The 17230-nt window shown below is 37.1% G+C and overlaps 1 protein-coding gene across 3 annotated transcripts in view; it reads left to right on the plus strand.

Moving 5' to 3' along the window:
• LOC107004875 (D-lactate dehydrogenase [cytochrome], mitochondrial) overlaps positions 1-15364 on the plus strand; it is a 56510-nt gene extending 41146 nt beyond the window's left edge. For all 3 annotated transcript variants that reach the window (XM_027912973.1, XM_015203271.2, XM_015203270.2), the window contains 5 exons: positions 2111-2173; positions 3429-3508; positions 3618-3748; positions 14431-14474; positions 15022-15364. In XM_027912973.1, coding sequence (XP_027768774.1) covers positions 2111-2173; positions 3429-3508; positions 3618-3748; positions 14431-14474; positions 15022-15141 — 438 coding nt within the window. In that variant the 3' untranslated portion in view covers positions 15142-15364. The remainder of the gene's footprint in view (positions 1-2110; positions 2174-3428; positions 3509-3617; positions 3749-14430; positions 14475-15021) is intronic.
• Positions 15365-17230: the final 1866 nt, after the last annotated feature.

Genomic DNA, 17230 nt, shown 5'->3' on the forward strand with positions numbered 1-17230 from the left:
CCAAGTTCAGAGAGTCGATTTCAGTACCCAAATTTCAGAAGTCCAAGTCTTTTGGAACGAGACCCCCTCGACGGCCCGTCGTGGGTTCCGTCGACTCACACAGTTTTTCCAGAAATAAAATCTGCTGCTCAAAACGACTAAACAGGTCGTTACAGAAAACCCTAGTCCTCGAGTGCCAAAATTGAGATAAGTATAGAAACCTTTTCAGATTACTGGTCTCATGCTATGTTGCATAAAAGAAAATATACTAGCACAAGGAGAGCTTGTTTACTACTTTAGCAACTAAATGATTTTAGTATAATTTTCTCATCATAGGAAATGGAAAAAGGGACAACTATACCCATCAACTTAGCGATTTAGTGCGAACATACCCCTCGTTAAAGTAGTGGTGCATATATATCCCAGTTATCTAACAAATGGTGCATATTTATCCTTTTCATTAACAGACCTTTATTTACTGAATCAACAAAAAAAATATATCCTAAAACAGGTTTTAAATACTAAAAATGTCACGTGCTTCAAAACATTACATCACCCATTTTTCCCCTTCCAGACCCAACTCAAATAAAGGAAAAAACCCCATCCCTCTTCTACTCAATCATAAAATGGGTTTTGAGTCGGGTCTCAATAAGAGAGGTTCAGTTTCATTTTAGTTGGGTTGGGTCTGGATTGGGTCTAGAGTGGAAAAGAAAACGAGTTAGGTAATTTTTGAAGTTGCGTGACATTTTTTAAATTAAAAAATTAGTTTTAGAATTTTTAAAATTCAATCTGTTAACGTAAAGGGTAAATATGCTCCCTTTGTTGAATGGCGAGGGTATATATACACCACTTTCTTATTTAGGGGTGTATCCACTCTAAATCACAAAGTTGAGGGGTATATTTTCCCCTTTTCCCAAAAAAGAAAAAGTTTTCCCAACTTCTAGCTGGTAAGATGGGAACTTTTAAGCAATGACAAGGCTTCTCGTAGTTGAACATGCAAATTCTGCAGCAAAATAGCCAAGTGATTGCATACTTATCGGTAATTGCAGTTCTTAAATCTTTCCTATATGTTTTTCAGCACCAAAATGGTACCATGAAATGAGGAGGGAAATATATACTACTGAATACAACTGTACTACTGTAATTTTCTAGTTCAATTATTGAAAATGAGAAAAAAAATGAATTAGGAAATAGGGAAGATAATATTGACAAAAATAGATAAGGGAATGTAAATTAGGAAAAATAGAATGCCTTAATTGATTTTCTTCTACAATTGTAATTTTCTAGTTTCGTGATGGGAAGGTGAATAGGTATTTCCCTTATACTCGGTGCGACTCATTTATGTCGTTATGAATTATGAGTTCCCCACAATAGCTTCATGTGACATGATAATCTCACCCCTTCGGTAATTTGAATAAAGAGGAGCAACATTTTTGATTGATCACCCTTTTTCCAGGACATAGAAAAGATGCACTTTGAGTAGTAGTTATATGTTCTTCTCTGTTGCAAGAAACTGTAATATGTAAGTTTCTGCAAAGGAAGGCGTTCATTCTTTTAATAGGAGTCTTTGAGAACTGTAGTTAGACAATTGCTTAATTTCATTTGATACATTTTTACTGCAGCATATTCTTCAAAATAAGGTATGCCTGGTGTCAGTTCTTGATAGATACAATTATGATCATATCTGTCGAAAATTTGAAAGAAGTACCTTTTTTGAGCTCAGTCTTACTCTTGAAAGTCTTCCTTCATTTGGCTGCCATCAGCATGATCAGAACTCCAATTCCTACGTAAACACCTCATGACCAGAAACATTGAAACAGCTGAACCAAAATTGACTTTTGAAATATTTGTTCCAATATAAAAAGTATCCTATTGCTTATTGTGATTTCACATCTTATTCATTAGATGTTTATCCCTAAATGTGAGGAGAAAGTTCTTTAAAATGCAACCATCATCTCGTCCATGTTGAGAAATTTCCCTTCAAATCCCATTTGACTTGGATTTTAGCTCATAGCAACTAAGTGACTTCAGTGAAAATGTGATTCCATGTGGTATAGAAGCCAACTTTTGAATAGTTAGTAACTGGTCCTTCTACGATATTTGCTAATCGAGTGGCTTCTTATCTGTGTAGATAAGAAAGGAGGCACTTTGGGCATGCTTTGCAATGAAACCTAAGTTCGAGGCAATGATAACGGTTTGTTTCTACTGTTAAATTAGACTAAAATATTCTCCATCTACATTATTTATGTGTTTAAATTTGCCTTCATTTGTTAAATGTGTCTTATTCATATGTAGGTATTTAAATTAAGATTTTTTTGTTTTTCCCCCAAATCCCTCATCTCTGCCCAAAAATGAGGGGAAGAAGACAAGTATTGCTGAATATAGGACAACTAGGAGCTTGGTGTTGTTGCTACCTCTAGATTCGCTTTGAAGAATCATATTGAGAAAAAGAAAGAAGCCGATCATTGAATTGATTGACCTGAGATGAGAAATCTATCATGTCCGAGTTCTACGATTCGAGTTCAGAGCGGAATTGATACTCACCCTTTAGTAATTGAGCTAATTTTAGATGACATTTTATAATTAGATATTTTTGGAAGCCCTGAGAGCTTTGGTCTAGTAGTAAGAGCACATCGCATGATGTTTGGGTTAGGCGCACGTCATGGGTTCGAACACAGGTCCAAACAAAAGCTTGGTATTTAAGTGGAGAGAGGTATTGGTTGGGGCCAGAGGTGGGGGGTGTATTACCACCTAGTTTAACACTGTGTACTGGCCTCAGATTTCTCAGTAATCAAATGATAAGAAATATATGTTCCTGAAATCGGGAAAAAATCCTAGAAGAACTAGGATGGCGTCTTGGGGCCTATAAATATTTGGAAAAGCATTCTGCCCATTGTATTTCAGGGCGTGCCTATAATTCTGTTGCAGAGCACCAGAACCTCCATTCTCTTGGAACCTATTGGTCCATTGGTCGTTCTGCATCCATGTTTCTGGAGCTTATTGGTCTTTATTGCTTTGAGTGCTGGGCCGATACTTAAACACAGGATTAGATTGATGGAAGTTGGCTCTTGTACATGATTATTTGGACTGAAAAGGAGCTCCTTGAACCATGCTAGGGTGCTGCTAATGGATATTGATTTTAGCAATAAGTAACTGAGGGTAAAACTAGCATTCTGTTGTGTTAATTCTTTCACTTAAACCCCAACCTAGAAACACTTAAAAATCGGATATGATATATTATTTCTCATTTCTGCAAAGATTCTTCTTTTTGTTCCAGTTAAATTCCCAACTAATAAGCATTATTAATAAGGTGATTACAATAGGAGATGATATATTGGCTATTTTCTCATTTATGCGAAGATTTTAATATCTATATGCTTCTTAACCTGTAAACATTTTCTCTTTTTTGTTTTATTTCATTTTAATGAACACACTTAGTTTTGTTACAGGACGTGTGTGTACCCTTGTCACATCTTGCTGAACTAATTTCAAGATCAAAACAGGAGCTGGATGCTTCTCCTTTAACGTGGTATGTTTTGTATGCACACAATTATTGTACTCAATGCATTGGGCACTATTAACCTTACGAATATGAGTTGTATAATATATAATGCTCATTGCCTCTCTTTTTTTAACAGCACCGTCATTGCTCATGCTGGTGATGGAAATTTCCACGTAGTAGTTCTATTTGATCCTACCAAAGAGGAACAACGAAGAGAAGCTGAGAGGTTAAACCACTTCATGGTCCATACCGCGTTATCAATGGAAGGTACAAGTTGCATTTTTCTGGGACTTAGTGATCCTCCTTTTTCGTCGACAATTTCCATGTAACACCTTGCCAAAGAAAAAGGAAATATAAAAAGAAAGAATATAGTCTAGCTTCATTTAGGCTATGATGTTTCAGCAGGAAAGGTCAGGTATACCCATCAACTATTTTCTTTTGCTTAAACTAGTCACCCGTTATACTATTTGGCTATATGAGCCCTTACCGTCAAACAAAGTTTCATATCAAACCCTAACTTGACGGACTGGACATGTGGATTGATAAAAGCTCCAATTTGTCCAACTTTTTAGGGCATAGGCGGCCGCATGCAGAACAATTCACAACTTTAAAGGCCGGGGTCAAACCACCAAGGATTTTCTTCAATTGATTTCACAACTCAAAACATACTAGCAAATTGAATTCTCAACACTCATATATAAAATAGGGGGGGGGGGTAGTAACAACTAAAATTCACCAATATCAAGTAACAAACGGGAAATCAACGCAAATATGATCTACCAAGTTTGGAAAAGACTAGAGGATATTTTTAGTATTTTAGAGTTCTTTTGACCTCCATAGGAGTTCTTTTCCTTTAGCAACTCTTGGATGTAAGTATTACTAGAATACTCCTTGTGAGTTCTTTTGTTTATAATACAAGTTACATTTCTCAAGAAGTTTTGAAAAGACTAGTGGTGTGTGCATAACGATTAGGGTTTCAACTCAAATAGGCAAAGATTAATCACAACCAAATTGATTGATACATGGATAACATTTGGTCTAGGCTACATTCGATATTCTCTCGGACTATCAAACATTTGTTCCTTGGATTCTCTCAAGCTCCAAGACCTTTTTTTTAAACACCAAACATTGCTTTAGTAGATAGACTATCCGTAGCTCGTATCATTAAATGGAAAAGTACTCGGATATCCCATCCCTAGCTCAAATCCATGGAGTAATTTCAACAAGTCCTTGCTTTTAAGTCTTATCCAACTCCATTTTGCCTTCTCAAGCCAAAACGGTGTTAGAGAGCTAATCAATGTTTACAACCACTGATTTTTAGATTAAAACTTCAAGACAATCATAGATCCATTCCATAAAATTAATCTGAGTCGATTAATCAAATACTCATTTGGGGTTTTACACCCTCGTCTAGCGCATACATACCCCTAGTTAAGGACTTAGCTGCTCATAAAAGCGAATGTGATTCACAAAATCTAAATCTCAAGCTTAGAGTGATACAACTTTGAAGTTTTTTCCCCTACTAGCTAAAAGAAGTTCTTCATTCTTCGCTATGAATATCCAACAAAGAAGTCTCCCCTTATCCCAAATTGGAAAGATGATAAAAGTACATAATTAAACAAATCCCTATTCTATCTGTGAGAAATATTGGAGAAAATATTATTAAATTGCGTATGTAAATTGTTACATGAAGACCCTATTTATAGACACTACATTGGAAACCTTTTCCAACTAGAATTCCTAACCTTATTCCTATTCTAAGTAAGAAATACTTATTCCTATTCTAACACTCCCTCTCAAGCTGGTGCATACAAATCATATGCACCTAGCTTGTTACAAATGTAATTAATACGAGGACATGTGAGAGACTTGGTGAACATATCTGCAAGCTGATCATTTGACTTCACAAATTTTGTAACAATATCTCCTGAGAGTCTTTTCTCTGACAAAGTGACAGTCAATCTCAATGTGCTTAGTCCTTTCATGAAACACTGGATTTGATGCGATATGAAGAGCCGCTTGATTATCACACATAAGTTCCATCTGATCAATTTTGCCAAATTTTAGTTCTCCAAGTGACTGTTTGAGCCAAACTAACTCACAAGTTACTGTCGCCATTGCTCGATATTCTGATTCTGCACTAGATCGAGCAACCACATTTTGTTTCTTACTCTTCCACGACACCAAATTACTTTCAACTAAAACACAATATCCGAATTTCGAACGTCTGTCAGAGGGTGATCCTGTCCAATCAGCGTCTACATATCCAATGATATGCTCATGACCTTGATCCTCAAAGAGTAGTCCTTTGTCGGGGGTTGACTTTATATATCAAAGAATACGAACAACTGCTTCCCAATGACTATCACAAGGGGAAGTCATAAACTGACTTACAACACTCACGGGAAAAGAGATGTCTGGTCTAGTCACTATAAGATAATTCAACTTATCAACAAGTCGTCTATACCTTTCAGGATTACTAAGTGGCTCCCCTTGTCCCGGAAGAAGTTTAACATTTGGATCCATCGGAGTGTCAATAGGTCTACATCCCATCATTCCTGTCTCCTCAAGTATGTCTAAGGCATACTTGCGTTGAGAGATAACAATGCCTGATCTAGACTGAGCAACCTCAATACCTAGAAAATACTTCAATCTGCCAAGGTCTTTAGTCTGAAAGTGCTTAAAAATATGTTGCTTTAAATCGGTCATACTATCTTGATTATTACCGGTGATAACAACATCATCAAATAAACAACCAAATAGATACATCGACCTGGTGCAGAATGTCGATAAAACACAGAGCGATCAGCTCCACTACGAGTCATGCCAAACTCTTGAATTACTGTGTTGAACTTCCCAAACCAAGCTCGAGGAGACTGTTTCAGACCATAGAGTGACCTACGCAATCGACATACAAGGCTACTAGACTCCCCCTGAGCAACAAAACCAGGTGGTTGCTCCATATAGACTTCTTCCTCAAGATCACCATGCAGAACAACATTCTTTATGTCCAACTGATAAAGAGGCCAATGACGAACGGCAGCCATAGATAGAAAAAGACGAACAAATGCTATTTTAGCCACAGGAGCGAAAGTGTCACTATAATCTAGCCCAAATATCTGAGTATACCCCTTGGCGACAAGGCGAGCCTTAAGTCGATCAACCTAACCATCTGGACCAATTTTGACTGCATAAATCCAACGACAACCAACAGTATATTAACTTGCAGGAAGGAAGACAAGCTCCCAAGTACCACTCTTATGTAAAGCAGACATCTCACCAACCATAGCCTGCCTCCATCCAGAATGAGAAAGTGCTTCACCTGTACTCTTAGGAATGGAAACAGAGGACAAAGACGACACAAAGGCATAATGGGGTGATGATAGACGATGATAACTTAAGAAGGTATAATGCGGGTTAGTATTTCGAGTAGATCGTATACCTTTTTGAAGTGCAAGCGGTGGGCTAGGTAGAGGCAAGTCCGTAGTAGGAGCAGGGTCTGGCGCATGACATGAATCATCTGGGACTAGGGTTGGACGTGGACGGCGATGATAAGTTAGTAGTGGTGGCACTGCAACTGGAGATGTAGACGTAACTGTAGATCCCTCAAAGGTTGGCACAGGTAAAACTTGAGGTATGGGACTATGGGTAAGACCATAGAGACATCAGTATGATAAGAAGATGTATAGTAAGGCTGAGACTCAAAAAATGTAACATCAGCGGACATAAAGTAACGATGAAGATCATGTGAATAACAACGATACCCTTTTTGAACTCTAGAGTAACCAAGAAAGACACATTTGAGGGCACGAGGGGCTAATTTATCTTTCCCTGGGGCTAAATTATGAACAAAGCATGTGCTCCCAAAGACACGAGGGGGAATAGGATAGAGATGTGACCGAGGAAACAATATGGAATGTGGAACTTGATTCTGAATAGACGAAGAGGGCATTCTGTTAGTTAAATAACAAGCTGAAAGGACTACATCGCCCCAAAAACGCAGCGGAACATGGGATTCAATGAGAAGAGTGCGAGCTGTCTCTATGAGATGCCTATTCTTTCTTTCTGCGACATCATTTTGTTGAGGAGTGTATGGACAAGATGTTTGGTGAATGATTCCGTGGTGAGACATAAATTGCTGAAATTGGGATAATAAGTATTCTAAGGCATTAGCACTACGGAAAGTACGAATAGAAACACCAAGCTGATTTTGTATTTCAGCATAGAAACTTTTGAAAATAGAAAATTACTCAAAACGATCTTTCATTAAAAAAAACCCGAGTACATCTTGAATAATCATCAATGAAACTAACAAAATAACGAAATTCTAAGGTGGAAGTGACTCTACTAGGACCCCAAATATCAGAACGAACTAATGAAAAATAGACTCTGAACGACCCTCAGTACTACGAGAAAACGTAGCACGAGTGTGTTTTCCAAGTTGACACGACTCACAATCTAATGTAGATAAACTAGACAAACTAGGCACCATCTTTTGCAGTTTGGATAGACTCGGATGTCCCAAACGTTTGTGAATTAGATCTGGGAAATTTGTTACGGAGCATGCTGTGAAGGAATTTGAAGAGGTAAGATAGAAAAGGCCTTGTGATTCATTTCCTGTTCTAATAATCTGTCCTGTATTGCGGTCTTGTATAAGAAAAAGATCATCGAAAAAAGTTATGCTACAATGTAGGGATTTCGTCAAACGACTAACAGATGCTAGATTAAAAGGAGAACCAGGAACATAAAGAACAGAGTCTAGGGTGACAGAAGATAGGGGTTTGGCTTTTCCAACCCCTTTTGGTTTTGTCTAGATCCTATTGGCTTAAGTAATAGCTGGAAGAGATTGCGAATAAACAACATCGGATAAAAGTGATTTATTACCAGAAATAGGATCAGAAGCCCCAGAGTCCACGAACCATGTTCCAACAGTACTAGATTGCGACACACAAGCAAAAGAATTACCCGTGACAGACACATCAGGTTGTGCAACCGAAACTACTTGTGGAGACGTTTGCTTATTTGCACGATACTGAAGGAACTCATCATATTCTATTTGAGCAATATGAGCATTATTAGATGGTTGATTAGGTTGAGCACCATATGCTACTGGTGGAGATGACTGTTTACTTGCGCGATTTCGAAGGAACTCATTATATTCCTTTAGAACAAGAGGATCATAACTGGGTGGTGGACCATTCAAAATATGACATGTGTCACGAGTGTGTCCAGACTTATGACAATGACTACACTTGGATCGAGGTTTCCCAAAACGTCCTCCCCCTCGCCGATTCTCCGTAGACTGATATGTACGCTTTTCAAAGGTTTGAGATGCAAGAATAGAGGAGTCAACAGTGGGTGATGAAACGACTTTGTGACTAGGAGGTGCCGCAAGACGAAGGAGGCGAGAGAATAATTCATCGATTGTAGGAACTGTAGGGCTAGCTAAAATTTGATCTCGCACAGAATCATTATCAGGAGGAAGTCCAGCAAGAGTAAGAACTAGAAACAATGTTTGTCTATGTTCTTGTTGTTTTTTCACATCCGTAGTTACTGGCATCAACGTGTCGAATTCCTCCATGACTGCCTGTACCTGTCCCAAGTAAGTAGACATATCGGATTCTTTTTTCTGTAAGTTGGTCAATCGAGATATCACATCATAGAATTGAGAGATGTCATTAGTGTATAAAGCACGCGCCTTTTCCCAAACTGTATAACACGTTTGGAATGGGCGAAACAAGGGCATCAATTTGGAATCAATCGAACGCCATAAGAGACTATATAATTCAGCATCTACTTTCTCCCAATGTGCTTTGACCTTTGCATCTTCCTCTCTAGTCTTTGCCTTTACATCTACACATAAGTCTTGTTCGTTAAGTGATCGTGCACACCTTGACCCTTGCACCACAATTCAACTGACAGAGCCCAAGATAAATAGTTTGAACTTCCCAATAGCAGTTTTGAAGTGATTGTAGGGCTAGAATTTCCAATCCCTATATTTTTAGAACCAAAAACATCACATCCAAAAGACATTATGCTAAATTTGTCTCGGGAACAACAAAAAAATCTTGATTATTCAGATCTGATCGTCGGAAAATTCAAATCTCGAAAAACGAAAACAGCCTGAAAATAGCCGGAAACCTAATTCCGGCGATCGAATCTGGTCGGAATCAGAAAAAAAATCACATATTCATCCTCGGAATGAAGAGGCGACTCAGATAGAAAAAAATTATCGAAAAAACTGGCCGGAAAAAGTCACACGCGCCGGCGCGTGGGGCTGACAGTTCGCCGGCGAAAATCCTACTGGCGGCGCGTGACGGTGCGTGTAGGTTTCCGGTGGGGATGACTGGGCTTTGCTCGCCGGGAAAATTTCGCAGTTAGTGGTGGTGTCAATTTAATGAAAACAGTGACAGAAAATAATAATTATCCGGACAGCAACTAGGTTACCGGGAAATTTTAAATTTTTTTTCTCACAATTGCTTTGATACCATGTGAGAAATTTGGAGAAAATATTATTGAATTGCGTATCTAAATTGTTACATGAAGACCATATTTATAGACACTACATTGGAAACCTTTTCCAACTAGAATTCCTATTCTTATTCCTATTCTAATTCTTATTCTAAGTAAGAAATACTTATTCCTATTCTAACACTATCCTTGACACCTCCCAAATGAAGCACTAAATTCTCTATTTATGGTGTTTACCTTCAGCTTCCATCTTCGAGCTTGCGCTGGACCGGCGGAATGCCTATCTAGAGTGTCAGTCGCTTTGCCGCTTCTACCTTAAGTTCTCATAGGAGCATCTGCATTGGGATTAGCGAGATGCTACTTAAGCATTGTACCACGCCAATTGAGGCGTCGATATTGAGGATGCTTTGCCCTAGTCAAGCTGGCATTTAGCTGGCAAGACGCCAGTTCCTCGCCGGTGTGCTTCAGTAACTTTAAGCTTCAAAATCCACCAAACTTGATTTTGCCAAGGAATGCCTGCATATAAGAGAACTAGGGCCTAAAATTTCCTTAATTAACATTAAAACATAGCAATAATTTATGAATTTGAGTCCAAGAAGTTGGTAAAATATCAACTCATCACGGAGGCTTGAAAATGGAAGGCCAACTCAAACTAAAATAGAACTCTTCGATCCTAGATAACCTGCGACCCATTAATTTAACCCACTTCCAATTTAAATCCCTAAAACTTAATAAACACAAATTGTCTCTTTACACTTCTCCGTCCAATTTCAGTGAAAGAGAAAGAAGTAAATATCAGTTGCTTGATTTTCAACTCCCTCCCATTTCATTGAGAAAAAACATGGATGAAGGATTATAAAGATGTGACTAGAAGACGTCATGTTTGATGGTTGCATTGGAGTGTGTTTTTCAAGAGTAAAAGCTAAAAATATTTTCTGTTTGTTAGAGTAAGGAGTCCCAATGAACTAGAGGTCTACTTATATAAACTTGGACAATCCTTCACTCATGAGCCAACTTTTAGGATTTAGTTAGGTCTAGGTGTATGGTATCTAAGTTAGGTCCATCCCCATTTAGGCTCCCAATCCATGCTCCAATTGACTTGGGCTGTAAAGAAGGTGGGGTTTAGAGTTGGTTAGAGTCTCAGATTGGTAGGGTAATGGACAGATGTTTGTTTAGATGGACTTGTACTTCCTGCCCTCATGAGCAAGTTTTTCAAGTTGAGTTAGGTCGAGGTGTCATATCTTCACATTGTTCATTGGTGATTGAATTCAGTTGGTATTGTGCGTTAGAAAAGATTTGTAATAGAAGTTTTGAAGAATAACATTACCTGGGTTTTAGAATTGATTTTAATTTTTAAGATTTGGTTCTTTCTTGTTGGGGCTTGATTTGGAGCTAATCATTAGCTTTAAAACATTTGAATTTAGCACCATCAATTATAAAACGAAAAAAAGCCTAAAATACCCCTCAACTATGTGGATTGATACAAAATTACACTTCTTCTACCTTTCGGGCCTAAGACGCCCTCAACATCAACCTTTTGGCTCTATTTTGCCCTCGTCTTTAACGGACTAAACTTTAACCTCAATTAGAATTTTTATTAATGACGTGTCATTATCCTATTGGCTACCCTAACAATTAATTAAAATAATTAAAAGACCAAATCCACCCGCTCCACCCAATAAAATGCTAAAATCTTTTAACCCAATGCCTCATCTCCAAACCTTATGAACATACGCTTGACATCAGTCAACAATTGAAGTGCTTCAAAGGAAGGCATGTTAATTCATGTAGTCATACTAACTATCATCAGAAGCTGATTTAATCCACCCTAAGTATATGGAAACTTAAGGATCTACATTAAACCCAATTAATGTACCATTTAAAGTTTCAAACTAACATCAATTTAATACGCCTGCACGCCGGTAAAGCTAATGCTTTTAGGCTTATAAAGGCTATGGATTTTTGAATTTGGCCATTAGGGAAGACCATCGACTTCGTTCTTCTAACGTATTGGCCTGACATGGAATGATTTTGGCATCCAACTTCATCACATTTCATAAAATTGTCATCTTTACATACGTACCCACTTGTGGAAGGAAGCTATTTCTTCTGGTTTGACTTGGTCTTGCCATTATTGTGCAATCTTCAAAAGGAAAGGAAGAAAGAAGCTCCTTCTAAGCAGTTTATAAGGTTTGGGGATGAAAAGCTTGGTTAAAAGATCTGAGTAATAGGTGGGGCTTTTGGGTGAAATGGATGGGTATTTGTTTTTTTTTAATTATTTTAATTAATTATTAGGGTAGCCAATAAAATAGTGACGTCATTAATTAATTTGGTAATTGAAGTTATGATTTAGTCCGTTAAAGGTAAGGGCAAAATGGAGCCAAAAGGTTAATGTCAAGGGCGTTTTAGGTCCGAAAGGTAGAAGGAGGGTAGTTTTGTTCCCATTCCCATAGTTAAGGGGTAATTTAGGCCATTTTCCGATTATAAAATTGTGATTAGCTACTCAAAGGCAGGCCCAATATTTCAAGATAATGGGTGCCTTAGCTACATGTTGCATTTACATGCATGAAGTATGACTGGAGTGTGTATTCGATACGATTAGATTCAACTTGATCTATTATTAGTTTATTCTGTTTGATATTTAATAGGTTTTTGGTATGTTCAATAGGGACATTACTTTCTTTTATCGACAAGGATAAAGCAAAAAAGCATTATTCAATAAGGTAATTGCATTGTTTTGTTTATTGAAAACAACTTCACTCTCCACATTGGTTGGGGAGTGGATTGGTGGTCTACTTATATGGAGTTGGGAAATCATACCCTCATGAGCTAGCTTTTGCGGTTGAGTTAAGACTAGGTACCATATCTTTTCATGGTACTAGAACCAGGTCCATCTAGTTAGGACATTTGGCCCACGCTTCCATTGGGTTTGGGCATGATGGGGGGTGTTAGAGTGGGTCTGAGTCCTGCATTGATTGTGGAATGGAAAGATGGTCTGCTACTTATATAGGCTTGGGCAATCCTTTCCTCATGGGTTAGTTTTTGGGATTGAGCAAGGCTAAAGTGCAATATCTTTACAAAAGAAATAGCAAAAATAATATTTTTCAACAAAAAGAATTACTCTCTCCAATATAACTTGGGAAAACTGAATCAGCTAAAATTGAAAAAGAGAACATGTTTGCTGGTATTAGGACTTGAACTCGCATTACAATAGTCAAAGAGCAAAGCAAAGCAGCAGCTAAACTAGTGCACCCAATGAAGTCTTGTGTATGTGGGTGCCTGGTTATATATTTACCTTTTAAGGTACACATATATAAATACACAAAAAGTTCCAATATCAATGGGTGCACGTGATCCCCGTACCTTCCACGTGGGTTTGCCTCTGTAGCTACTAAGGGTAGCTTTGAACTGGAGAGTGAGCGAAAGACTCGATTGGAAGTTCTCCAATGTTTCAAATTTGGTGGTTCTATTCTTCAAATGGCAACCAAAGATTGCTTAAATATGAAGGGAAATTGATCTTTAGCACTTGAAACACGAGTACCAAACAATTTTGAATCAGTACTTGTAGAAGAAAGTTAAAACTCCATTGAAGGTTACTGGAAGCTTTGAGTCCAATCGAGGAAAGGGGAGTTCCGACTGGGTTATGGGTTATCCAGATGGACTGGTTAGTTACCTTGTGGGTTGGATCTTTTGATTAGAGGATGCCATGTGTGACTCCTACTATGATAGGGGTATATTAGAACTTTGATGGACAGTAGGGGGGTCTATGTGAATGGGAAGTATAATGGAGTGGTTCAAACAATAAAATATAGTAGAGGGATCAGGGGTATATCCAACCCTTTTCCAAAGTTTCAATCCATGTGAAAGCACGAGCAGAAGCAATGAGTGATGCTCTGATCATTACATCAGCACTAGAGTTTGGGAAGGGTAAGTATATAGCTAATACAGGAGCCACATAATCTGACCCTTGATCTTTGATCTTACTTGGTCTGCTTGTCCAGTAATCTGCATCTCCAAGAAAAGTTGTTTGAGTGACATGATTAAATGGGGTGAGAAAGCTTAGCTACCACTCTTCTTTCCCCCCTTCTTTTCAATAATAAGGATTTTCTGCCTCCATTCAGTCAACTGATTTGGTTCCTGGATTTGTCTTCACCTCTTGATTTTCTTCCCTTTATGCCAGCCTTGAACCCTTGACCCTAGTACTAAGAGAAGACAATCTCAGCCACTAGAACAATGAGCAGCTGGTGGATTTGGCTCAACCTCTGATATGTTTCTTGGATTTGTCCCAAAACCTTACACCAATTGTCCTACAGGTCATTTGCATGCGAAATTTGAACGTGTGCTTTTTTTAGCAGCTTTTGTAGTTGTCCATTCGTGATTCGCCTAAACATTTTCCTTTCTTTTCACGATTTATAGAAGTACCATTTCATCAAAGTCAGGTGCATGGTCTTTACCATTTTCATTCTTTTGCCGAACAGGTACCTGTACAGGAGAACATGGTGTTGGTACTGGGAAAATAAAGGTAAATTGTTCAAACACTTTTTGGCTTTTTGATGCAATGTTATTGTTAATTGTTGACATAAACATGATTATGATGAATGTTGGTTAACTATACTTTATGCACAAGGTACACCAGAAAAACTTTGCATGAGTTATTTGTTACCAAAGCAAATTCTGTTGATATTTGATAACCACAACATTGTAGACATTATTAGACCTCAAAAAGAAAAGAAAAGGAAGAAGCCAATGAAAAAAGGCGAAGTAATATCAGGGCTAGAGGAAACTTTTCTCTGAAAACAAGAATAATTGATTTTGTTTTCCGGCATTCACAAGAAAATAAAACATAGTAATTTCCAGTGCAATTTATAACAATTTCTAGTTTCCTTCTTGTGAAAAAAAAGAGGAGGTTTTGTTTTTGGGTAATATAAAATGTGTCTGACTTCATCTTTTGATTAAGTTGGTGTTGGATTCAATATGTATGCTTTGTATCTTGCTCACCCAAACTAATTTCCAGTGTCCTGATTTCCTAAATGTGTTGTTAACGGACTTTTATTGCACTGTATTTTCAGTATCTGGAAAAAGAACTTGGGATTGAGAATTTGAGGACGATGAAAAGGATAAAGGATGCTTTAGATCCCAACAATATCATGAACCCTGGCAAGCTTATTTCACCTCACATATGCTTTTGAGATAGCTGTGTGAAATGGTTTCCTTTGTTCTCTTTACCCCCAATTATCTGTTGTGACATTGCATTCTATGTTAGATCAAATTTTGTCAACTAGCAGTGACGTTGCTAGTGCAGAATGAATTTAATTCGGAGTTCGATTGTGGTATTCTATCGTTATCAACCATTGCTTCGGTATATTAAAGTTCGATATAGTTTTACTACAAATATATTGATTCTTGACTACATTTCACCTTTTAAATACTAGACTTTAGTAGTGTTTGAGTCGATATATAATTATCTTATACTTATAAAGTGAAATTTTATTGTGTAAAACTTGATTTCGAGTTAAGAATTGTTGGAGATAAATCTCATTGACACTTGAAAACTTTGAAGTATAATAGGTCTGAGAATTTAAATCAGGATGAATATGGGGTTCAATGACTACGTCTGCATATAAAAAAGGAAGAAAAATCATGAAATGCAAAATTAAATATGATACTGGGTACCACAGTTGATGGGCAAAAATTAGTTTTTGTATTTATTTTTCACAGAAATTTTTATGTCAAAAAGTTCTCTTCTTTCAATAACGAATTCACGACAATAGTACATCTTGTACAGGACAGTAGTTCTATAAGGATTATGATTTATTAAGGCATTTTGGATACACACAACTACACAGTGTAAATACTACACTTAGAGTAAATACATCGATTTCCACTTGAACTTGACAGTAAAACTTGATTTAGTACTTTAATTTTACATGCGTTTAAATATTCTTCTTAACAATTTTGAACTGATTAAAGACAACACTAAGAGATGACGTGGCAAAGTGAGTGTACTCACTCTCCTCAAAGCGCGTGAAATAATAAAAATACAATAAAAAATCAAATGGTAAAATCATACACTTGACATTTTTTTAATGGCAATCTATAACTAAGTTTTTTTTAAAAATTTTTTTAAGTTAAAGTTAAAAAAAATGTGAAATTTCTTGCTTATAAGTAAATGAAATTCATGAGTTCAATTTTTTTTGTTTAAAAAAAATTATTGAATTATTTTGTTCTCTCTTTATTTTTTTGTCTTTTCCAAATTTTTTCTTCCCCATTGAAACACTCCTTTTAACTTTCTTCTTCCATATTAAAAATTTTCTTTCATCTTCATCTCTCACCTCACCCGCCCTTCATCAATCACAAAATCCAACATCTAATTCATTATTGAATGTAAACTTTCTTGAATTTTAAGCAATCCATTTTGAATTATATTAGTGCGTGTGTAACATTTCGCAACTTGTAATAGCAAAGAATAAGCTAAGAAACTAAAATTTATCACCTTTGAAAGAAAAGGAAAAAAATCTGGAAAACTTTCCAAGTTTAAAAAGTGAGTTTTGGTCATTTTCAAATGCCCATAACTTCTAGCTCAGGATGATAGTTCATGTTATAGTTGGAAAGACCTTTCCAACAGCGCTGAGTTTTCACAATTTTGATATCGTATGAGGGAGATACACCTTTCGAAAGTCAGGTAATTCAATTAAGGAAAGTCCAATCCGGATTTAGGGAAGGGCAAACTAGTCTTTTTACACATTAATTTCCTAATTCTTTTTAAGGGTTTAATTGGGGTAAAACAAGTTTTAGTTCAGATTAGAAAAGTTTTTCACACTTAGGCTTGGGATAAAAGAAAAAAAGAAGAAGAAGGGAGAAAGATCAAGATTTCACCAAGATCGTCAAGGGATTCTAGTGGAATTCGTCGGGGGTGATCCGTATTAAGGTATGTGAGATATTTTGTGTTGGATTAATTCATCTGCACACCAATCTTGCTTCAATTTTGTAGTTTTGGAGTCGTTTACAAGATTAAAATGAGTTCTTCATAATCTTGTCGAATCCCTTTTGATTGAGTTGATTGAATACCCATTGATGTTGATTAGTAGTTTACGATGTTATTATGGGTTTAAATCTGATGGGTATTGAAGGTATTTATGATCTTAGGGGTTTGGGGATGAAACCATGGAGGTTTAGACGATCTGGAGATTGAAAAATGAAGAGAAAAATTCGCCAGACGCACCTGGGCAAGCCAGGCGCGTCGCGTCTGCAGTACGCCAGAAGATGGCTTCAATCACT

The sequence above is a fragment of the Solanum pennellii genome, chromosome 11 (genome assembly GCF_001406875.1).
Source record: "Solanum pennellii chromosome 11, SPENNV200".
NCBI lineage: Eukaryota > Viridiplantae > Streptophyta > Magnoliopsida > Solanales > Solanaceae > Solanum > Solanum pennellii.